The 19,788-nt window shown below is 41.2% G+C and overlaps 2 protein-coding genes across 6 annotated transcripts in view; one reads left to right on the plus strand and one right to left on the minus strand.

Annotated features, from left to right (window-relative positions):
- Nucleotides 1-19,437, minus strand: KLHDC1 (kelch domain containing 1). 3 transcript variants are annotated; one of them, XM_086892899.1, is made up of 14 exons: nt 19,215-19,414; nt 16,819-16,889; nt 15,481-15,598; nt 14,777-14,895; nt 13,292-13,370; nt 12,376-12,459; nt 11,442-11,525; nt 9,172-9,408; nt 6,903-6,961; nt 5,130-5,242; nt 4,635-4,707; nt 1,938-2,022; nt 1,300-1,352; nt 1-973 (listed from the first exon to the last, which is right to left on the minus strand). In XM_086892899.1, the coding sequence occupies exons 1-14, from the start codon at nt 19,314-19,316 to the stop codon at nt 799-801; spliced, it is 1,452 nt and encodes a 483-aa protein (XP_086749025.1). In that variant the 5' UTR covers nt 19,317-19,414; the 3' UTR covers nt 1-798. The 3 variants fall into 3 exon arrangements, with proteins under 3 accessions (XP_086749025.1, XP_086749022.1, XP_086749024.1); XM_086892896.1 differs by lacking the exon at nt 9,172-9,408 and having other exon boundaries at nt 19,215-19,437; XM_086892898.1 differs by lacking the exons at nt 9,172-9,408; nt 19,215-19,414 and adding an exon at nt 18,559-19,132.
- POLE2 (DNA polymerase epsilon 2, accessory subunit) overlaps nt 19,084-19,788 on the plus strand; it is an 18,042-nt gene continuing 17,337 nt past the window's right edge. The window contains exon 1 of one of the 3 annotated variants that reach the window (XM_086892880.1): nt 19,084-19,403. Coding sequence is in view for 1 of the 3 variants with exons in the window: in XM_023927223.2 (XP_023782991.2) it covers nt 19,743-19,777 (35 nt within the window). In the remaining 2 variants the exon portion in view is untranslated. Of the gene's footprint in view, nt 19,778-19,788 lie in introns of all 3 variants that reach the window. The other 2 variants (XM_086892878.1, XM_023927223.2) reach the window with 2 other exon arrangements.

Here is a 19,788-nt window from a genome sequence, read left to right on the forward strand (position 1 = left end):
TTTTGATTCAACTCTCTATAAAATTTTAATGACTGTGCTCCTGTTAACTAAATATTTGAAACAGAAAAATAACCAGTACTACATTTGCTTTTTTTTTTTAACCAATAAATAAGCAACTTTGTTGTCGTTCTTTTTTTTTAACAAGAAAGAAATATAAACTTTGCACATCCAAAATACAATATACAACTTATTTCCAAAAGGACTTCCTGATGACAGAAACAGTAAAACCAGGTGATGAACTGAGGTTTTCCTACAGAGACCAGGTGATGTTGCTGGTTGCAGCTTTTTCTTCCAAACTCCACAATTCCCTGATGGATTCTCCTATTTGGAGTGTGAGGCGTGGGGCTCCACGGTTGGATTTCGGTCAGAGCCTGGTGGAATCAACATTTGGTGGTGGTGCTGCTGCAAAATTTGTTATTTTTAAGACTGACAAAGTGTAAATGTCCCCAAGACACCGAGTTGAATTTATGTTTTTGGGAAGGCTGATGGGGATAAGGCCAAGGAGGATTTTTAGACTTTAACCATATTTTATCCAGCTGAAATGGATTGTGTCCCCTTCCAAAAGAACAAAAAGGTTGTGAGGGCTGGGTGGTCAAAACCACGACAGCAGAGGTGAACAATTATCTAGAAATGAAGTTGTATCAGTTTTCTGTAACGCAGGAAACGAGAGGTTCCCATAAAAAGGATTTGTTGTCAAACTTCACTCAGAAACCCAGCTGAACACAGAGCTGCAGTGGAACAGCAGCAAAGCTGATGAACAAACCACTCTGGGGTGTTCCAGCAGCTCCCTGCCCTGGCTCATGTGGAGTGGAGCTGGCTCTGTCTCTCAGTCTCAGCTTTCCTCTCCTGCCTGTGGGTCATGGCAGCCCAAAAAGTGATTTTTTTCAGCACTTCCTGCAGAAGTTTGGATGGCAAGCAGGGAATTTGGTTCTCCAAGAGAGCTGCGTTCTTCCCAATGTAGTCAAGACACAGCCTGAGGAACAGAAACAAAACAAAAAAAAAGAAGAAGAAAAAAATAATTGAACTGAATAGTTTATACTCTAACAAATGAAGCCTAATTAAAGCTGGTGATGTGCATTAATTACAGGTGTTAATTACAGGTGTTGTGGCTGCACGTGCAGGGAATGACACAGCAGCATCACACATTGAAGGGTTCAGGTATTTCCTGAGGAGGTAATTGGGTATTTCACCCAATTTCTGCAGGAGAGCGTGGCTAAAACAACACCTGGGACAGTGGGATTTGGGACTTAAGGTCCTTCCCAGCCTAAACCATTCTGGGATTCTGTAACTCCAACTCACCTGAGCAGGGAGTAAGGCTGAGTCTGAAATATCAACAAGTCACTGCACTGACCCTGATGAAGAGAAAGAAAGAACCATTACAAACAACTTCTCTACCTCAGCAGTTTTCTCCATTAATGTCACATTTATGACCATGGTTTAGAAATATTAGACTAGACCAACTGTTTGTAAGGCATCTGAGTTACAAATTCCTTTTTATTCTGTCTGTCAAGAAATCAGGTGGGGATTCTTCAGTGGAATCAGTGGTGTGTAAATTATAATCCATTTATAATCTGTAGTGTGTAAATTATAATAATTTCCTCAGTGGTCTATAATTTGTAATGGTTTCAGGTACCAATTTGAGCAAATTGAGCCAAACTCAATATGGTTTTGCTTTTTTTTTTTTTTTCAATTAAAATCCTATATATAAAAATATATTTATCAATTGATTTCCTCAGAGGTTTTGGCCTCCCCATCTTTGGAAGTGTCCAAGGCCAGGCTGGATGATGCTTGGAGCACCTTGGGATAGTGGGAAGTGTCCTGCCCATGGCAGGGGTGAATTAAATGGACTTTAAGGTCCCTCCCAACTGAAACCATTCCATGATTTTATATCAATTACAATTATCCCAGTGATGGGATTTCTTCTCCAGTTTACTGACCGTGTCCATAAAAAGCAAATCATCTTTGCTGCCCCCAAACACCATCACTTCTCCCTCCTGCCCAAGGCAGGCTGTGTGCCACAACCTGGAAATCAAACCAGAAACACAATGAGTGCCTGAGAAACAAGGACTTGTGTGTTACCAGCAAGACCAAGATATTAATTCAGAGTTTAAAAAATAACACCTTCAAATATATTTGTTTATTTATAGAAATACTTGTTTATTTAATAAAACAAAATAAGAGAGCAACGTGACTCCCCACCTTGTGAGAGTTATTTTCATACAGACCAATATATTTTGTCATTATTTGACTTTTCTGTATTCTGGGCACATAAACTTTGTCTTACTTATCACCACAGTGGAAAATTTTTAAGCAACTCTACAAACCAAGCTTTTGCCAAGCTTTTCCTTTTGCAATTTTCCACTTTCTTTGGTTCAGGACAATTTTCTCATGGCTTTTAGCCTGGGGGTGGTTCTCAGTGTTGACACACTTGGATCTCCAGTTATCCTGTTCCAGTCTTACCCTTCCCCCAGAGATTCCTGGGATCACTTTCTGGGAGTCAATAACTTCCACCACGCCAAGGAAGTTTTATGATAAAGACCCCACAAAAGCAAAGCCTGACTTTATAATCTTGCAGAAAGATCCTGCAGTGGGATTGATTTTTCATGATTAGATTTTTCTGCTCTAGCACCACTGATGATGGACTTTAGAGCTGCTGAACCAAAACCAAAAGCACCACTTGAAGTTTCATGCAAAAACAAACGTCCCCACTTTCTTTCTCCCTTCACATCAGTCCTTAGGAGGTACCACACCTTTTCCCTACCTCATACCTGTGGACAGATCTGTCTCTCCCTGATCTGCATTAGGGAAACTCTGGGCTTGGTCACGGAGAACACTGGGAAGCCTTTCCTGCCTGGGCTCTGGTGACATCCTAGCTCGCAACCTGAGGCTTTTCCTACTGCCTGAGAGTTTCTGTCCTCCCATGGGCTGCTCTAACTTATCACCTAAACATTCTAACAAAGCACGTTATTGAAATCACACAGTGCTCTTCCAGCTACAGCAACAGCATTACATGGGAATGAAAACATTGGGAATCCAGGAGTTAAAACAGTTTGTTCTCTATTTAAACCCAGCATGCAGAATTGGCTGAAGTGAAACTGATGGACAGAGAGAGGAGCAGTATTTTCTAACAATTCAGGATCACCTGAGAAGGCAGTTTTTTAGAAATTGCTAAAACTGGAGGTTGAAGGAAATTTTCTGTAGGAAATTTAGGGAGGGAATGGGAGTTGCAGAAGCATCAGGAAAAGACACTGATGAATTTTATTACAAAATAAGAAAAATATCTAAAAGAAGTACACATAGATGTATTACACTGCACTGCATTTTAAGAGCAATTGAACTGATTTAAAGCTTTTCCAGTTGCAGAGATCCTGCAGAAAATAAAATTATGGTACAAACACTTGACATTTAACCAGTTCAGTGTATGGACAGGCTTTTGGTGTGGCTCCTTTTATCCACCATTCCAGGAGCCATCCCCTTCCAACCCTAAGATTCTGTGAATTCCTGAAAAATTCAATGAGATTTTGGGTTCTGGTTGAAGTAGGGGAGGTCCTTTAGTTCTGTCAAGATTTAGGTCCAGGGAAGGTCCTCAGCCCTACAACCCAAATCCCAAAATCCCCTGGAAGTGCCTGGGAACCAGCTGGGGCTCAGGAATCCCTGAACCCCACAGCCAGAGCAGGGCACAGAGGTGATTCCAACTGAGCTGCTGTTCCCCAGCACATCCCAGCCCTTCCCCAGCCTTTTCCAGGAAAAATCCCATCACAGGGAAGGTTTAGGAGACTCAGGAGCTGAGCACAGACCCCTGGCTGCTCCTGCTCCTGTGTTTAAAGACTCCTCAGTCCTTAAATATCGTGAAGAGATCACTGATTATAAAACAAAAATACTTGGTGAGGCTGAGGTCAGAGTTTGTTTGGGATTGAAAGAGTTGGAAGGGTAAGAAGGCAGAAAAGTTGGTTTAGCTGTGGCTGTTGTTTTTAAAAGACAGCCCAGAACAGGCTAAAACAGGAAGAAAATTAATTAAGGTGATGATATTTCAGTAACAAGGCAGGGAGCAGAGCAGAACTGGACATTTTTGTATCAGAAAAAAAATGATATAAAATTGTGCTGGGAGTTCCTGGGTAAATGCAGGGAATTAATTCAATGAAAATCTGAATATTTATTATCTACAGCAAATCAGTTCAATATTTTTTAACATAGAAACACAGGTAATGCTTCAAACAATGGCTTAACAATCAATTTCACTTTTGAAGCCTGAAAGAGGCATCAACTTTTTCATGGTTCTCTCCTCCCCTGTTTCTAATACTGTATAAATATTAATGAACTTTTATTATTCTCCTTGGCTATTAATTCCTCCATTTTTTATGGTTTTGTTTATATAACAATAATTTGGCTACAGAGAACCAGATCACTGGTTGGACACTCAGATCCTTCACCACAAAAACATCTTCTCATCCAAATAAGCATCAAATACACAAATTAAAAATGAGGTATGAAGGCAAAAAAAAATGTGTTAAACTATTCAACCACACTGCATTAATATTCTGAAATACTCTTTAAGAATGCTGTTCAAGAATTTAAAAATTGATTCATTTTGAGAAATGATTGCATTTCAGCACCCATGATTTGTGTTTCTGTACCTGGGCCTGCTCTTGGGCAGATGGGTGAGCTGCTTCCATCCATTTGTTGCAATGCTGTGGATCCAACCATCACCTGCAATGGGAGAACACTCATTAAAGGGCTTTTTGGGACAAAAAACGATCTTTTGATTCACACAAATGGCTCTAAGAGCATGTTAATTTAGGCAGAAGTAACATCAGCACTTCATGAAGCTGCTTCTTTTCACTCTTTTTCACTTAATGTTGTCCCAGAACCCTCACTGCACTGAAATCTGGAATTAAAACACACCTTAATCTCTTTCTTTTGGATAAATGGAGAAAATCATCTCATCCCAGTGGATTTATCTGTGAAATTATTACTTATCCTAAAATTATTTTTGCAAATTTCAGTTTTTTTCATGGAAACAAGCTGCTTTTTCTACAAAAGCCACTCCTACAGACAATCCCACAGCCTGTTTGTGTGATCTGAAATGCACAACAGAATTATAATTAATTCTATTACTCTGAATGACTTACTCAGAGGAACATTATCAGAGCTTAGTCCACCAAAAAGGAAAAGCCTGTCATCCCCTATGGGGGTCAGCGTGTGCCAGGAGCGATCTCTGGGTTTCTCTCCACTGATATTAATCCTGGGTGAAACAAACAAACAAACAAACAAACAAAAACCCCCTAAATTTTCAAACAATTATGAAAATAAATTTGGCAGAAAATTTCAGTTTGTCCTAGAAGCACCTTGGGTATTTTCCCAGTGAAAAAACAGATTGAATACCCAAAGAACTTCCATGTACATGTAGGGAAACAAAAACAGTTAACTGATATAAAATTGGATGAATCCTGAGAGGCTACAGGTTCTTCACTCCAGGGGAAATGATTTTAAATGACAAAAGGATTATGGCTCTACCTCTGATCCAAAAGCTATTTTCATTTTATGATTTTCAAATCATAAAATGCTCACCCAGGTTTTGAGATAAATATTAGTAAAGAGGGATTTCCTAAGCACAAAACAGATGGAGGTTTATTATTGATAAAATCTCATATTCAAAAATAGAGATTTGAAATCTATTTTAGCTGAGCTGCATTGAAATTGATTTTATTTTAGTTGGGTTTGCTTGAGAATGTGAACAGTAAAGATCCTGATATCCCCAAAAAAACCAGTTTATCAGAGATAATTAAACAGGGATTGCAAAAGTGCCCTGCTAAATTTGGCACTCAAGGCTAAGTTGCAATATTTGTTTGAATCCAAGTCAAGAAAAGAGGCGTCTAAAATTGGCTAAGGGAAAGCCTGGGTTAAAAACCAAAAATCAAACAGATACTGATAATTGATAAAATTTCAATTTTCATGCATGAGAAATGATCCCAGTACAAGAAATAACCAAATATTGAATGACAATTTAATAGAGCTCAAGGCAGGGAAAGCAACCTCTGGGTAGGGGCAGCTGAAATGAATTTTGCAATCTCCTGCTGGATGATAATCCTGGGTTAGCAGGTTCATATTATGCAATTCCTTAAGAAAACTGTGTAGAGTTGAGTAAGAAAAAAAAACTTGACTGGTTAGTAAATAAAATCATTTATTAATAAATCATTATTGGCTCCTTTTGTGATCAGATGAAATAAATACTGAATAAATACAAACACTTTATCTCCTGTGAGCTGCCTACAGCAGCAGACACTGAAAATTCCTTTTTTTCCCCTAATATCTTAAATATTTCTTTTAGTCTTAAATCTCTTTGCTCAGTCTCTCAAAGACTCTTTGCAGAGGTGCTGCAAGAGCTGAACAGAAGATTCCCAAATTTACAGAGACCCAGCACATAAATATAGAAATATTTATATATATACTATACTAAATCATGGATAAGTCTTATGAACTATTCTTGGATCACAGTATAGAAATAACTTGAATTTTGGAAAAAAAACACACTTCATTTTTTAAGGATTTCATGGTGTTTTGTAGAAGAGACCTTTTCCCAATTTGTGCTGTAATTAGCCCAACTACAGAGAGGAAACTCAGCATTCAAAAAGCCCTAAAACCTGGAATTCCATATGGATAAATGGTGTTAAATCACTCCACGCTGTGCTTTAAACAGCACCATCAATGCTCTGCTGCAGAGCAGGAAAAGCTCAGTAACCACTCTCAAATTCAATTCCATTGAAATCACAACCCAGCAGCTGTTACAAATCCCCAAACCCTCATTCTCCTCTGTGAAAAGCTGCAGGAATAGCTCTGGAACTATTTAGCAATATGTTTCCATCTTCTAAATTCAGTTTTAAGTGTTACAAAGGCAAACTTACCTTCCAGACCAAGTCCAAGTGTCTAAATTCAGGCAGTGCAAATCATTCATTCTGGTTTGCTAAAACAAAGAAATAAAATCCCACTCGGGTTATTTTAAGCAAACAATAAACAAGACATTTCAGTGAGGCCTTCCTGGGACAGAATATTCCAAGTACCAATGGTTTGAAGAAATCTGTACCCACGTGCCTTAATATAAATCTGAATTTTTGTGGCAGATGAAAAGCTTTTCTCCTCACAAAAACCATGCAACTCAGGAAAAGTGCCTGGCAGAAATATTTCCAGTCATGCAACAGCACTATGGGGCCAATTTTAGCTTCTAAAAGTGAAGAGCTTTGTGGTATTTATCCAGTTCCTGCAAATGTTTTTAACTTCCATCCACAGAACTCCTGGCAGGGGAATGCAGAAGGTGTTTTACTCTCCTACGGTTGCCTGGTGTTATTTTCCTTGACATGGGATCAGAAGTTTGTATCCTCCTGTCTGGTCACTACTCCTTGGAGTATCCTGGTAGTGCTGTACTCTGTATATTCCCAGAAAAAAGTCCTTCATTTGAGCTTTTCCCTCTTTTCCTTTCACAAAGTGACCACCAGCAAGGTTTTAGAACCCTTTAGCATTTGCCATAAAATAAAATGGGAGATCTTTCCACTTACTTATCTGCCTGGGATTTGAGATGAAGGAAGTCTGACTGCCTTGGGGGTGGTAGAAAAGATGATAAAAGGATTTCTTTGCTTGACTGGGAGCTGTGATTCCCCTGGGAACTACAAAAACCACCTGGGAAGTAGGGAAATGTTTCTTGCCTTACCTTCCAACTCCTTTTCTCCCTGGGAAGTCCATAGATCTATTAGCAAAAGCCTTTCTCCAGCTTGCAGATCCTCTGAGGCAGAACTAGGCTGAAAGGAGTGCTTGTACCCCTAGCAGTGAGGCTGAGGGACTTCCAGAGCTGTCCAGCAGAGCCCTGGGAAGTCTCAGGGATTTCAGGGAATAGCAAGGTTTTCAGGAATGCTACAACCTCCTCTGCCAAGCACTGCTAACCCTGCTGTCCTGGGAAGGGAATGGGAAGCAGCATTTGATAAAGACAAGCGGATTGTGAGGGTTTGGGGCATTGTCTGAGCCATTTTATCCCTCAAAAGTGATCAAAACCAACCAAGTGTGGTCCAGCTGACAGCCAGGGGAACAATCTGTCTTCCAGGACAATTCTATCCAGCTTCCTGCTCCTTCTGGTGGCTTTGAAGGGGGTGAGGGGAACAAATCACCCAAGCAGAATGCAAAATGCAGTTGGGATCTTCTGTACATTTGGGGCAAACCCAACATCCTGGCCTCTACAACTGAAAATATTCAATCATGTTGGAGTAATACAATTTAATATGAAGGGTATCTATCAAAGAAAGTTGTTGCTATGTTGAAAATTAAGGTTTCCAAAGGATCCTGTTCAAGACCTCCTCGCTGACTTTCCTTTCCTAGGCAGAAGATGGAGACGTTCTGTTTCCTGCTCCCTGGGAAATCAATGTGTTATAATCTTTGCATTCTCATGATTCAACAGCTGGACAAGTGAAAAATTACAGCAACCTCATTTTGAATTCAAAACACCACCAGCTGTCCAAGATCCAGGCCTTTAACAAATAAAAGCACCTTTCTACCCAACCCTTTTTTGGGAAGCTGGAACCATACAGGTTTACAGGACCATCACTCGCCACACAGCTCTCCTGCAGGTTCTGATGGATTTGTTTCCTGCTCTATTTCATCATTCTAATACCAATCCTAAAATGATTTTTAATTGGGTTAAGAGCACCAAGCCTCCTAAAAGGGCTGGCATCTCCCTTGGAGCTTCTCCTGAGACACTCTGCTTATCTCTGGCAAGTTCATTTCCTTGCAGCCCTGTGGTTAAGCAGGACCTGCTTTGTCTCAGGATTAGCACCATGAAAGGCTTTAAGGGTGACATTATTCCCAGCTCCCTGCTGGGACAGGGAATTCTGCAGCTTTTCCTCCTGAATTTACAAACAAAAGCTATTCCAGCTCCAAGCTTGGCCAAGAGAAGGATTGCAGCTCCATGGATCTTCTAAGCTTTGCTGACAGGAGGGGTGACAGGAAATACAAACATGCTTACATTAAGGCACCAGATGTGTGAGGAGCTGCTGCAAAGGCTTTGGTTCATTTACTTCATTCTCAACACGAAATTTTTCCACTTAAATCAAACATAAGACTCGCATCAACTTCTGGACTAACTCTCCTTCCTTCCCACTTTCTCCCATTTCTGTTTTTCCAGGGGCTTACCTGAAGGAACTGAGTCCACATAACACTTCTGAGCCTGTTTTCAAATGACTCCTGGTACAACTGATTCTCATCATCATCATCACCATCATCATCTTCTTTTACCAGTTCTAGCTCCAAGTTTGGAAAAAGGTGCCCTTTCCTCCCAGAAAGATGAATAGGAGAAGCCTCATGACACTTCCTGGCCCTTTCTGGTTCCTTGCAGAGCCTTTTCCCTGGGAAGATTTGTATTATGGTGAACTAGAAGGAGAAGGAGGAGCAGAGCAACCCCGTGTTTGCTCCTTAATTTCTGGAGAAAAGCAAAACTTCATCCTTTGGGGAGGAATTATTGCTGGTGTCAGGAAATTTAGTGGTTTTCTGCTGTCTTTAGCTTTTTCTTTTCATGACTTACATTAATTCCTCAAGCCCCACTGAATGTGCCCTCACCTTTTTTATGTTTCCTTCCATTTATTTCTAGGATAGAAAATGGATCAATAATAATCACCAAGGTGAAAATTACACTTGCTGCTCTCCTACAGAATTAAACACAGCTTTCCACAATCTCACTCTTCTCTGACACAGGTTCCCAAGTGGTTTCACTGAAATTTATCAAGTTTTTAAGGAAGCTGAAGAGAAAAACCTTTTGAGATCAGAATGCTGTAGTCAAACAGAGTTAAACAGAAGCCTGAGGGCAAATCCTCTGAGGGCAGTGGAGGAATGACAGGGGAGCTCCAGATAAATCACAATTTCCCTGGCAGAGGCTGCACGAAACCCCAGCTGGAGCTACAGAGCACTTCAAGAGCACGGAGCCCTCACTGAGCCCTGGGGGAAGGAGGTTTTGGAGGTGTTCAGGAATAACTGGCAGGGCAGGACCAAATCATCCCAGGGACCTTCACATCTCCACTTTGGGGTTTTTCCCCTCTCAGCTCCCTGAGGGAGGAGCAGGACTTGGCTGTGGTCAGCAAGGGTTCAGTTGTGAGCACACAGGGCAGAGGCACAGGGCTCACTCAGGGCATGGATAACCCTGATTTTCCAATCTCTTCTAAAATCTCTTCATTTCCTTCAGTTATTTGCAAACCCAGTTTGTCCAAACCTACAGCTCTGGGAGGCGCTGAGTGCAGCTCTCTTGGGTTTGAGCAACAATTCCAGAGATCCTGAATCAAAGGTCACATAATGGCAAGAACAAACAGGATCAATTTTAATTATTTTCTTTTCTGTTTGCTCTGGAAAGGCACTTAAATAAAAACTTCCTGCAGGTGTGGGAGGCAATTGAGAATGGGAAGTGGGTGGACATGGTGTGGTCACTCTGCCCCTGCCTGGTCTGAGCAGCAGGAGTGGAAGGAGTGCAGATTTGCCAAAGGAATGTTCCAGCAGGAAAATCAGGGAATGGGGAACAAAGTGCAGCTTTACACTTCTTTGTTTGCCAGGATTTGGGAATAAAGGGGTGAGGCTGTGGCAGCTTTCCAAGGTGGAGCTGGAATATGTTCATTCCCAAACTAATTCCTTCTCTTTTTTAGACCAGAACTACAGGAACACAGCACTGGGAGCTCTCAGAAGCTTCTTCACTGTCACTTTTTGGAGACAGAAAACATCCAGGCTCATCCTCTAGCTGAGTAGGATTAAAGGTTCTAAATCAGCTGTAGTGAAAAGAGCTAAAAACTTCAATTAAAAATAAAACACAAGAGTGCACAGTCGCTGAAATGGGGAGGTTTTTAACTTGCCTTACAGGATCTGTTTCTTACATCAGTGCTTCAGCAGAGAGGAACTGAGTGGAAAATATCCTTTAATTAGCACTGGAGAAATCCCAAGTGTTGCTGGGAGGTTTGAGTGTGGCTTCATGGATTTTAGGCACAGATAATCAGGGGGGTGGTGCCTATGGCTTTTTCAAGTTAAAAAGAGTCAGGAAGAGTTAAAATTACACAGCCACAATCCAAACCTAAATTCTGTATTGCACAGATTGCATCCTTTTGTCTATCACCTCTTCCAGATATCTGTATTTCAGACACTTATGTTCAAAAAAATGGCAAAATTCAATCATAAAGCCAACTTAAATCTGTTATTTACCCTACAATCGTCTGTGTTTTACCTTTTTTGGGACAATCATGAACATTACAGACAGAAATATTCTTCTTTTTGTAGAGGGTGATGACAAGCAGCATCCTGAATTCAGAGCCCTGAACATCCAGGTTAGGCCAAAGACATTTGGGATTTTTTTTCCTACTACAAAATGACAAAAAAACCCCCAAAAAACCTGCCAGGAAAATAATGTGATTGCCAAGAAAATATTGAATTACCAGCACTCGTCCTCCAAAGATGTAACCTTTATTCCCCAGCACAGCACATGTGTGAGCTGCTCGAGGCTGAGGTGGATCTCCACCCTGAAAGAACCAAAATAATCCTTCAGAACTCCAGAAAATCTCCTGGACAGTTTTATTTTCTGACCTACAAATCATCAGGAACTGCTAAGAAAACCTCTGGAAATCACACCTTAAAAATCTGAGGTTATATCTACGTGCCAAAAAATCCTCCCTGGGTAAATCAGGATTAAAGGTGGCAAAACTGGCTTTTAATTTGCAATGGTCATTTTGGATTTTGCATTTGGTTTTATAGGGATTTTAGAGTATCTTGTAAAGACCATAAAATGCTGTCAGACACTCTTTAAAATACACAACTTCTGCTGAGTTCTCACACAAATTCACCTGGATTTTATGAACTTTAGAGAATATATTCATCTCAGTAAGGCAGATCTCTCCTGTTATCTGTGACAGGTTATCCATGTTAATTATACATGGATACAGTTTTCCAAAGGGCTCTGCTCTGGAGGCAGGCTGGGAAAACTGGGAATGTTCCCCTGGACAGGAGAAGGATCCTGGGAGAGCTCAGAGCCCCTTGCAGGGCCTGAAGGGGCTCCAGGAGAGCTGGAGAGGGACTGGGGACAAGGGATGGAGGGACAGGACACAGGGAATGGCTTCAAATTGGAAAAGGGGAGATTTAGGTTGGATACTGGGATGGAATTCCTGGCTGTGAGGGTGGGGAGGGGCTGGGATTAAATTCCCAGAGAAGCTGTGGCTGCCCCTGGATCCCTGGAAGTGCCCAAGGCCAGATTGGACATTGGGGCTGGAGCAGCCTGGGACAGTGGGAGGTGTCCCCAATTTCTAGAGCACAATAATTATTCCAAACTCATTAAAATCCCAGTTGTGTCAAGATGCGAGACTAAAAACCACTCACTCGAATTGTTGGTTGAGACCAAGTCTGTGTGGTTGTATCAAAAACATGAACATCATTGTGCCATCCCCAGAATATCTGTCCTTCCTAAAAAGAGAAGAAATTTTAAAAAAATTGTGTTTTATTTTAAAATTCTTTCTGCTTATTGAAGGATACAAACCTGCAAGGGACCTGTCCAAACAGAAAATACACAAAAACAGGCAAATTCATTAAAAGATGTGGTGATATTTTTAAGAATGCTGCAGCAGCTTGCATTCAGTTGAAGGTCAGCAGCACCCAGGGATGTTCAGGCTGGTGACACCTGAAAATTGGCTTTGGGCCCCAACAACAGACACTGCAGCAAATTTCACCTTCTAAATTTTACTGTAACACACTGAGAAATAAATAGATTGTAAAAAAACAATTATTGTGTGTCAGTCCTTAATATTTGATGTCAGGAGCTTCCTGTTAATACTCTGATCAGTCATCTTTCTATTAATTATAAGAAATTACTGTAAGAAAGTTGATTATCCAGGCATCTTTCTGGAGAATAAATTCAATAAATTAACTCAGAGTACTTGTCAGGTAGACTTGGGAAGCTCTGAATTCCCTAGTGTTACTTCAAATAAATAAATCATAATTTTTTCTGGGAGTTTCAGCTTTAAAATATGCTTTCAGATTAAAATCCTGCCTTTTTCCTGCTTTGACAGAATTTAATTCATTGCACTCCAAGCACGTGGAACATGTGGAAGAACCACCACTCCCAGCGTGCAATATCTGGAATTTCAAACCTTAAAAAGTTCCCAAATTTGCATTTCTGCTGATGCTATAAATAAAAAAGAAATCAGATTTTCATGCTCATCAAGGATGATAAAAAGGATGGGGTTTTTTTTCCAAATCAGAAAGCACAAATCAGTGGGAATGGAGACAAATCTCTTACCCAAAACGCATCGTGGACATCGAAACAATCATTGAGCTCATTGTGCTTCCTGCAGCCATAACCTCCAAAATAAATTAACCTGAAACAACAAAACCACTTCACTGAGCTGTTCTGGAAATAAGATTAAAATGAATAAGCTATAATAATGAATATTTTGGGTTACTGCTGCACTAGCAGTAATATAAACAATGAGAATATTTTGTGTTGCACTTGATGATGCAAACCCAAGCAAGGTGAAGGTCACAGCCACACCCTCAACAAACCTGACTGAAACCCACACAAGGAAATTATTCAAGACATCTCAAAGTCTCTGTTCCTCTCTCCAGAAGTTTATTATTAGCTCTGTTTTCAGGCAAAATTAAGAAATAACAGCAAGGACAGTGAAATGCCTCCTTCCCTAGTGAAGTTCCTGTGCTCCTGCTGTGTTTTTTGGCCTTCTGTGTCCAACTTCTGCCAAGAAATGTTTCCAAGGTTTGTCCCACAGGACACAAAAAGTCTCTTTTTGGTTTAAAATATATTTTTTCAACCAAGCACTGCTCAATCTCCCACTGCAAATCCTCACACACCTCCCAGCCCAACATTCCACCCAGGAAAGGGCCATTCATAAATCATCTTTTTTACACCAAAAAGTTCCATTCTATCATCTAAAATTAGGTGATTTTCTCAGTATGCAGATGACACAAAACCCTGAAAAATTGCATTTCATTTTGAATAGCCTTGTGTTAACAGCTAGGGAGTTGTTCAAATATCTGTATTTTCCTATCTCTTGCAGGTAAATTAGAATTACAAACCAAGATCTGGCACCCAGGGGCATTGCAGAGCTTATGCAAAACCTCTTTAGCTGTGGAGTCCAGAAAGAGATAAATCATTTCCATCTGATAATATTCACCATCAATCACATTCTGACTTGTTTGCAACAGATTTAATAATAAAGCACTGACAGGGCACCTGCTTGTGATCACTTCTGCCTCATTATCCAGACATTTTCCATAATAAACACAAAATCTGGAGGATTTCTGTTTAGCCAAGTCTGTTTTTTAAACACACTTAGTCACTTTTCCAACACAAATGTCAGTCCTTGCAAGATAAAGATAATCACTGAAATGCCTTTGCAACTGCCAGCTGTTAAAATCCTTGGAAATATACTAAATGGATTCAATGCTTAAAATAATGAATACAAGAGAGAAAGAAATTTTTATACTGTTTTTAATGTGCTAAAATCATGTAAGAGATGCATAAAAGCTTTCTAAAGTAAAAAACATTCCATAAACTTTGCCTAAACACCTCATTCCTCTCCTGAAGTGGGGTTTTATTTACCATTAGTTCAGCTCACACGTGAGGAAACTCTGGTACAAAGTTGTTACAAAATCCTGCAGCAAGTCAAGCTAAAAATCAGAGTTTCCTCCATCCCAAACCTGAATTCTCTTCACTTCTTAACACCTTCTCTCTGCAATCAACACAAATGAAATATTTTTCATGTGTTACCTGTTTTTGTACACCCAGCAGGAAAGTTTGTCACGAGGTGTGGGAGGTTGACCTTTAAAATTTGTGATTTTTTTCCACCTGTAGGTTCCGGTTTTTGTTCTCAAATTGACGTAATACAGCTTGAAAGGAGAACAAAAAAATTACAATGTTTTCAGCATGAACCACAAATCACCACCAGAAAAAAAACAACCCACCACCCCCAGAAGCCTGGAAGTTAAAGAGGAACTGGCAGTGAGTTTACAATGGCAAATACACCACAAAAACAAAGTTCAAGTGGAAGAATTGGCAGAAAGTTTCCCAAGAGGCTCCATTTCACTAATTTTCTAGTCAGGAGTCAACTCTGACTTTATTTATATTAAATGATAAAACAACTGATTTAATCTATTTTGTTAATTCTGTTTTCAGTTTCAAGGAAAGCTGGTAGCTCTGTTTTAACCTTAACTATTACCTGGTTATTTACAGCAGTGAATTGGCATCAAAGAACAAAAATAAAAGTGATATTCAGAGATTAGTCTCAATTAAGGTTGTCAAAATACTTTTAAAAACCACTTGGGAAGGCACTTGCATAAATATAGAAATTTTAGAAAAAGAAAGCTTTTCCTCAAAATTCTCTTTCATTCATATACAAATACAGATAAACAGCAAGGGCAGTATTAGTACTTATTAAAACACAATGTTACGGGAAAATAAAAATATAACAATACCCGATTGCTGTATCCTTTATCATCAAATCCCCCAAAAATGTACAGCTTCCCATTGATGCTGGCCCCACAGCTGCCTGACATGGAGGTGGGTAACTCCCCTTCCATCAGGTGCATTGTCCTGCAATTTAAAAAAAAATACATTAGGCCACTTCAAATCTGCCCAAATGGAACAATCCCAAACAGATTTAGTCAAAATTTTTACATTTAAAAGGTGAAAATATGGTTTGGGCCATAACTAGGATTAGGAGCTACAGGTGAAGTTGGGCTCCTGTGGTGGAAGAGAACTTCCATGTAGATACTGTGTGTTTATGAAGTATCTTGATTTTGATCTTGAGGTGAAATTCACATTAGAAGAGCTTTAGTAGAGCTGAATCATTGATTATTTGAAAACTGGAAATACTATTAACTCCAGGAATTCCTGAAATGAGAATCTGGCATTGCTGGGATGTCAGAAATGGAAAACTGAGGCTCCTGCTGTGCCCTGCAGATGTGAAGCTCTGCTGAGACCTCAGCCAGGTCAGGAGCAGATCCTGGATAAATACAACCCTGAGAAAAAAGTTCTGTTTAACCCAGATCACTTTCTCTGGAGCACAAACTGCTGGGCTGGGACAGCAGGGAAACCAAGGGAGGGTGAAGGGGCTTTGGGCAACCCTGCCCTGCAGGAAAGGGGCAGAAAATCATGGTCTGTAGGGGGAAAGAAATGGGGAGAAAACAGGGAAAAGAGAGGGGGGAAAGGGGGAAAGTATGGGCCAAAAGAATGGGGTGAAAGGGAAGAAAGGGCAGGAGAGGAAAGGGGAAAAAGGAGGGAGGGGAGAGAGGCCTGAAAAAGAGGGCAAAGGAAAGGAAATGAAAAGGGGAGGAAGAAGGTTACAAAAAGTGGGGAAAGAAAGAAAGAAAAATGGGAGGAAAAAAGAAAGTGGAAGGAAAGAGAAAAAAGGGAAGTTCTGAGTTATTTTTGAGTTGCAATGGGTATGGAATTGATACCAAAAATAGTAAATATATAACTGTAACTACATCAAGAGCCCAAGTAGCTGGTGTTTAACTGTTCTAACATGAAAGTTAATGTAAAAAAACTAAGCCAAAATAAACTGCCAAGTAAATGCACCTGTGTTAACAGAGCCTGGAGCAAATCATTTCCAACATTCCCTTGCACACAATAATTAGATTTCAGCAAGGATTGTGTTTCCTGGAGTTAATCTGCCAGCACAGGTCTGTCCTTCAATGTTTACATTAAACACCTGCTATTTAACATGACCAAGGTCCCTGAAGCCTTTTCCCTGCATATCAGTGACAAAAATCAGCTTTAGGTAATAACTCAATAGAAATGGTGCCACTTGCCATAGCCCACTGTCCATGTCATAGATCCAGAGCTCATCGCTGGGCAGATAAACTTCATTTTCTTCAATGCACTGAAAGGGGAACGTGCAAATGTTAAACCAGTTCTGCTTTTTGTGTTTGCACATGAAATGCCAAGCTATGTTACTTAGCAACACTGAAGGATCTTAAGGAAATCAGCCACCAGAGCAGAAGTCACACCCCAGTGTTACTGCTCTGATTATAAAACTCATTTATTTTAAAAATAAACAACTTCATTCCTCCTCAGGACCGCTCGATGAAGGCACAGATTGACCAACTTAACATTTTGCTAAAAAAAGATGTGTAACAACATCAACCAGATTTGAGCTCCGGAATTAAAACTCCTTTTAGATACTTTTAATCAGGAGCTGTTTCCATTGGCATAGAATGTAGAATAAAAAATTGAGAATTTAGAATGTAGAAATGTAGAAAAAAAAATATAGAAAATGGAGAAAATGTAGAATAAAAAAAATAGAATATAAGAAGCAGGCTGAAACCACAAAAAGTTACTTGCAGCTGTAACTTGAAAGATTAAGATGTCAAATTTAAAGGAGAAAATTAATTCTTCTGTGGAAAAAAGATTTATGAAGACTCCTGAACAGAGTGCATAAAGAAAGAAAAATAATTTAGGAAATAATGATGAGGAAAAACAACAAACTGAGAGGAAGCCCAAAAAAATGCAGTACTCATGCCGAGTAACAACTACAGCATTAATTACTGCCTTGGCACTAGAAAGAAATTAAAGCCTGGCAGTGAGTAAGCAGCCAGCGTCAGTAAATAAATAAAAACTGGCTCAAAATTAAATGAATGTGAAGAAATTAAATACAAAACTGAAATTTAATTAGTGACAACTCAGTTATTGATATTGATGACTTCAAAAGTTCTATGATGACTTTCTCACTCTGAAAGGTGCCAAACAGGCAGGTACATTGTATTTTTGGTACATTTATTCTGCCAGGTACCTCTGTTACAAACTCCTGGCATCTTCTGCAACGTGCACAAGTTGACTCAATTCAATCTGGATATGTCAGAGGTCAAACACTTGCTGCAGAACCAGCTCTGAGCAAACACACTGACGCCAAAAATAAAGTTTGTTGGGCAGGAGTCCACCAGCAACACGTGAAAAATGATTTATCTGTGTCAAGGGCTGCTTACAGAGCAACAATTTTCATCATGTTTTCAGCAGATAAATATGTAAAACTACTAAGAACACTTGCAAAGTTTATCTGCTAAACTTCATATAAGTTGTGTGTTTTGAATGTGCCACGAATGCACAATTTTTTATCAGAAAACCTTTGAAAATATTGTGCTCTTTAGTTCAACCTCAGTTTCAAAGACCAGAGCACAAAAACTACTAAAGATTACCAGTGATTTAGGGGATATTTAGTAATACAGAATATTATGGAGTTTAAAATCCAGGAGTCTCCCACTAGAGTTCTTTCTTTGAATGTGGAAGGACAAGCTTTGAACATTTTAAAGTTACCTCAGACCATGAAAAGCGTAGATAAATATGAAATATCTTTATAGAAATAACAGTTTCCACATGATCAAGACCAGGAATTACACCAAGCACGGGTATTTTCAATTTTATGGTAAATGTGCACAGACAGACAAGATGAACAGATAAATATAAACAGAAAAATAACAGGTAAAACTAAGCGGATGCATTTAATGTAATATCATTCTTAGCACTCCATAGAGTTAAAAGTCACAAGGACTTACTTATGACAGAACCAAAGTGTTCTTTTTATGAAAAACAAGTAAAAATAAATTTTAAAAAAAGGATGGGTTTTAGCCTGCCACCAGCTTGTTATTGAGGTGACAGCAGAGCTTTCTACGGGAGGAAAACAGACTGTAAGCACCACACAACTACTAATAAATAAAAAAACGCGGGGACTCGGCAGCGAGAAAATGAATTACACCCTGGAAAAACTGAGCTACAAATTACAGCCGTTGAGGCTTGAAAGGAGACGCGCTCTGCTCGCTGAGGAACGAAGGGCGCTGCAAAGGGACGGGAGCGAACCGGCTCCACCAGCCCTTCCCCACACGTGCTCCGTGACGGAGGCGGCAGCAAACGGGGCAGGAGGAGGGCGCTGATCGCGGGCTGCCCGCGCAGGGAAAGGGTGGCGGGATGAGGCGATCGGAGCCGTCCCCTCAGCGCCATCCCCGCCGTCCCCTCAGCGCCTCCCGCCGCCATTCGAACGGCGCGCGGCCGCCGCAGCCAATCAGCGCCCGCGCCACCGCCCCGGGCGCCCGCCGAGGGCTGAGGGGCGGCGGGGGGAACCCCCCCCTGCCCCGCCCGGGGCTCCGCTCCCCGCGTTCGGAGCCCGCTCCCCCCCGCTCCTTGCCGGCTCCCCCGCGCCCCCCGCCCGCCTTACCACGTATCCTCCCCACACGTAGAGAAAGTTGCCGTCCACCACGGCGCAGTGGCCGCTGCGCTCCTCGGCCACGCAGAACTGATCCGCGGGCTCCGCCGCCATCTTGGGGGGGAGGAAGAGGAGGAGGAGGAGGGAGGAGGAAGCGGCTCGGCTGCCTCAGGGCTCGCGTCCCGCCACCGCCTCCTCCGGGTGAAGCTGCGGCTCCGCCGCCGGTCGCTCCCCTGGGGCGGACGGGAAGCGAGGAGGGTCCAAAGTGTGGGGCGGCACCCGGCGCGGGTCGGGATGGGAGCGGACGGGGAGCTCCGCGCTACCCCCTGTCCCGGGCAGCAGTGCCGGGCTGAGGTGTGAGGCGGAATAAACCGTGCGGGAGGATGTGAATAATGCGGGAGGATGTGAATAATGTCCGCGAGAGGAGGAAAGAAGCACCGAGAATAGGAGAGCTAAACGCAAACCACAGGGAAGGAGGGAAGGAGGAGCTGGATCCCAAAGCGGGACGGGGTTTAAGGCTTCGGGCAAGGGCATGGAGTGATGGACAAGGGGGAATGGCTTCAAACTGCTAGAAGGTAGGGATGGA

The sequence above is a fragment of the Cyanistes caeruleus genome, chromosome 6, assembly GCF_971803275.1.
Source record: "Cyanistes caeruleus chromosome 6, bCyaCae1.hap1.1, whole genome shotgun sequence".
Lineage (NCBI taxonomy): Eukaryota > Metazoa > Chordata > Aves > Passeriformes > Paridae > Cyanistes > Cyanistes caeruleus.